Source organism: Pistacia vera, unplaced genomic scaffold, assembly GCF_008641045.1.
Source record: "Pistacia vera cultivar Batoury unplaced genomic scaffold, PisVer_v2 Contig272, whole genome shotgun sequence".
NCBI lineage: Eukaryota > Viridiplantae > Streptophyta > Magnoliopsida > Sapindales > Anacardiaceae > Pistacia > Pistacia vera.
In genome coordinates this window covers 287666-291627 of record NW_022196082.1, presented here as the reverse complement: position 1 = coordinate 291627, position 3962 = coordinate 287666, and the positions used below count along the sequence as shown (strand labels likewise).

General features: G+C 34.3%; 1 protein-coding gene across 1 annotated transcript; it reads left to right on the top strand.

Annotated features, from left to right (window-relative positions):
- Positions 1-1336: 1336 nt before the first annotated feature.
- LOC116133674 (auxin-induced protein AUX22-like) lies at positions 1337-3548 on the top strand. The gene is made up of 2 exons (XM_031419361.1): positions 1337-1764; positions 3463-3548. Exons 1-2 carry the CDS (start codon positions 1404-1406, stop codon positions 3546-3548), a joined length of 447 nt encoding a protein of 148 aa, XP_031275221.1. The 5' UTR covers positions 1337-1403.
- Positions 3549-3962: the final 414 nt, after the last annotated feature.

The window sequence follows — 3962 nt, the reverse complement described above, 5'->3', positions numbered from 1 at the left end:
AATATTAAAATATTGAGTTACCGTAAGATCTCCTTGTCGCGGATCATGGAGAATCCCTTCAATCTTTGTCACCTCTGAAGTGTTCTCGATGTCAGAGTAAGTCTCCTTGGCTGCACCCCAGATCTTCTTAGCAGTTTCAAAGGCCAGAAAATTCTCGCCAATGTCCATATTCATTAAGTTGTCGAGCCATGACATCACCATGTCGTTTTCTACCAACCACCTCTTGTAGGTAGGAGCCGTTGGTTTTGGGGCTATAGAATCACCAATATGGTAGTCATATTTCTCTTTCCCCCAAATGAACATTAAGAGGGATTGAGACCATAGGACATAATTTTGTCCATTTAATTTATGAAAGGTAATAGGAACATTGGTGGCTTCTATATTGTGAACAAAAGAAGATGAAGGAACGATGATGCCCGAAGAAATTGAGGAATAATTACTTTCTATAACCATACTAGAGCCTGGTCCGTATTTGGGCATGAAGGTTTGGAAGACCCAAAGATAATGAGTAGGAAAAACTCGATAATGAAGATTAAAGAGACAGGATTAAATCTGCTATGATATCATGTAGAAAATAAAGACTTGAAGAAGGAGAAAACACAAACTTTATTTCTTCTTGTGATATTCTTATTGAATAAAGAAGACATAAATAAATAGGTTATGAGAGTAAGACAATTCTGGAAAAGAATCTCTCTTAAAGGAAAAAATAAAAATAAATCAAGAAGATTTGACAATTAGGAATTCAATCTTCTTGTAAAAGGAAAAGAATAATTAAGAAAACCAAAAACTCCTAAAATAATAAAAACTCATGAAAAACAAGATACATTAGCTAATACATAATAAGGAAACAAAACAACCAAATAAACACAGTCAATAACTTGACTTTCAACAATGACATGCATCATGAAGTCATGCATGCACATTCTTGAGGATGAGACATAAGAATCATACATAAAACCTTTGTTGAAAACATGCTTCCCCTATATCATGGTGCTATTTCTACTGCTCTTTCCATAATTTATTGTCGAAGACGACCCCTTCAATCAGGCAAATCACATGGCCTGTTCCCATTCCACCTAATCAAACGTCCAGGATCAAATCCTACCAAATCATCAAAGCAACCAACAGCCCTTCGATCTGTCCCATTTCCAACTTATGGTGCCGACCTTTTACAGTGTTTCAAGGGGGCACAAAGTCCCCACGTTTGCCTCTCATGTGACCGACCACTTAACCCTTAGTTGACCTGTCACTTCTCCCACTATGTTTATTAATTTTCTCTTCTTATAATCTTTGTATAAAACCCTCTCCATTTCTTAACCAAACTCTTCATTGAATCATACCAACAACGAAAAAAAAAAAAAAGTTGTTTAAAAAATTAAAAATTAAACAATTCTTCTAACCAAATGGAGAAACAAGGTCTGGAACTTGAAATTACAGAGCTTAGATTAGGTCTTCCAGGCGGCGGTGACAACAAGATTAATGAGAAGAAAAGGGTTTTCTCGGATATCTCAGCAGATGAAGCGAATGCCACAAACGATGATCGGAAAATTCATACGAAGAGCCAAGTCGTGGGGTGGCCGCCGGTGTGTTCCTATCGGAAGAAGAACAGTTTTAACGAGAAAGATCGCCTGGAAACATCGAAAATGTACGTGAAAGTTAGCATGGATGGGGCTCCTTTTCTTCGTAAAATTGATTTGGGGATGCACAAAGGTTACTCGGATCTTGCCATGGCGTTGGAGAAGCTCTTTGGTTGTTTCGGCATAAGTAAGTGTTCCTCTCGTTTTTGTTATCTGTGGGAAAAAAAAAAAAAAATTGAAACTAGAAACTAGTTTAACATGTTTATAATTAGCCATGCAAAATTAAATTTATTTAATATGATTATAAATTAGTTTATTTAGGCTTTATTCTTAAAAGATAAATACATAATGGAAAAATGGAAACGATTTGCAAAATTAAACTTCCTTTATTAGTTCAGATATTAGAATTTTAACTGAATGAAGAAATAATAATAATAATTTTGAAAGTTTATTTGCATGGGAGTTAATTAAAAAGGATATAGGGAAAGATAAAAGAAATTTTGCCCACTAATATTTTCTAATTAATTTGTCATATTAATTTTAAAATTATATTTTCTAGATTAATGTTCTTATTGTTCTTAAATGAACAGAAAATACAATCCAAATCAAATGAACAAATTAGAGAAAATATAGTAATATATAGCTGAAAAATTAGGATATAAATCCAACAATTTAATCAGGATAATACTTGTAGTTTTCCAACTGTAAATTAAAAAATCGAGCCTCAAATTTATGCATNATAAAAAAAATAAACCAACTAGGGTTATCCGATCAACCTTGATGGGATCGAAACCATTGTGTGCGTGATTATGAGTAACTAGCAATATGTAACTGAAAATGTAGTAAGGAAAATGACACAATGGAATTTTAAAGTGGTTCAGTGAGTTAAACTCTTGAGCTTATGTCTACTATTTTTGTGTTTGCTATAAGAGCTTACAATAACAATCATAGAATAATTTGCTAATCACTTTCTCACTATTGGAGGGGGTTTGTATATAGATTTTGTATAAAAGAAATAGCGAAAATGAAGGGATTACAAATAAGCTTGAAATGCAACTCTTATATTTTTACGATTGAGCGGTGTGATTGAGCAAAGATTACTATTGATCTGATTCTTTTCGAGATACCCAGGATTTGAAGTTATCTATGGATTAGTTGAACAATTGTAAGGATTTGTCACGACTAGCTTATACTAGGTCGAGCTACAATTCGACGAGCTTATGTTGGGTCGGACAATCGGTAAAGTCAAGCTAGTTCTAGGACAAGCTATAACCTCTCAATCCTCCAAGCTTGAAGGAAAAATCACACACAACACTAAGGGATATGGATCCTATCCTGGACTATCCTTAACTTTTAAACATCTTTTGCCATGTATTAACTCAAATTTTAACAATAAGAAAAATAGATTTTATTCGTGTGATGATATTAGAGACTTGTTTTATGCCCGAGACCTTCCAATGGAACATTCAAGTTGAACTATTTGTTATACCATTCTGATGCTACTCTTTATTTTGCCGTAATGGCTCCAATTTCTGCAGCACATGCAATGCTACTTTCAATAGTGCATAACACCTCTTCCATCCTAAAGCAATTTGATATTATAATTCAATCCGTATGTAGTTAGATGTTCACGTTCTTTAGTCATTAAAAATGGAAGATTCTGTAGGATATACACGAACACATACTTTACAATCAATACATTTATCAAATTAAAAAATGGATTGGACCGTGAAAATGCTCCCATGAGAGATGTTTTCTGTAAATTTTGATTAATATGCAAACTGTTATAGTATCATGATAGAGGAAGAAAGTGTCATTCAATGAGAAACTTTGATGATTCTATAACATAGTTACACATGCTTAGCACATTTGACTAATATTTTAGGCAATCCATTTGCAAATCTTACATTTGAAGGAGGACTTCTGTGTCCAAGGAGTGAACTTCCAATTGATCAAGCAGTAAATGGTTAGTTTTCACAACACTTGCTCATTCTTTGCATTTGCTTATTGATGTTATAGCTAGTTTCCCAATGCTCTTGCAATAGAAGTGCATCTTACTACAAATAGAAATCACTTCTTGTCCTAAAGGTTTTTCTAAATCCTATAGATAATTTAGATATTTCTGTTACTCAAGAAGCCGCCAAAAAACAGAATAGAGAACGGTCTCTGTTTCAAACCAAATAAATCAGGCTCTAAACGAACGAGTCTGAGCAATGATCACCGCTTATACCGCTCACTCTGATCACTCTTCCTAAGCATTTTCTTTGTAACGTGACATGGTTCGCAAAGGCCAGCCACTGCCTAACCAGTTTATATACCCGCATGTTTTGAAATCTTGTCCTGAGGTTTGGGGGTCTTGTGGGACTAAAATGTTGTGTCTTGAGC

Excerpts from the sequence above, each read along its gene's own strand:
- LOC116133674 (XM_031419361.1), top strand. The coding sequence starts at position 1,404 with ATGGAGAAACAAGGTCTGGAACTTGAAATTACAGAGCTTAGATTAGGT. Across the intron at positions 1,765-3,462 it reads CTTTGGTTGTTTCGGCATAA|GCAATCCATTTGCAAATCTT; the intron begins GTAAGTGTTCCT and ends CTAATATTTTAG.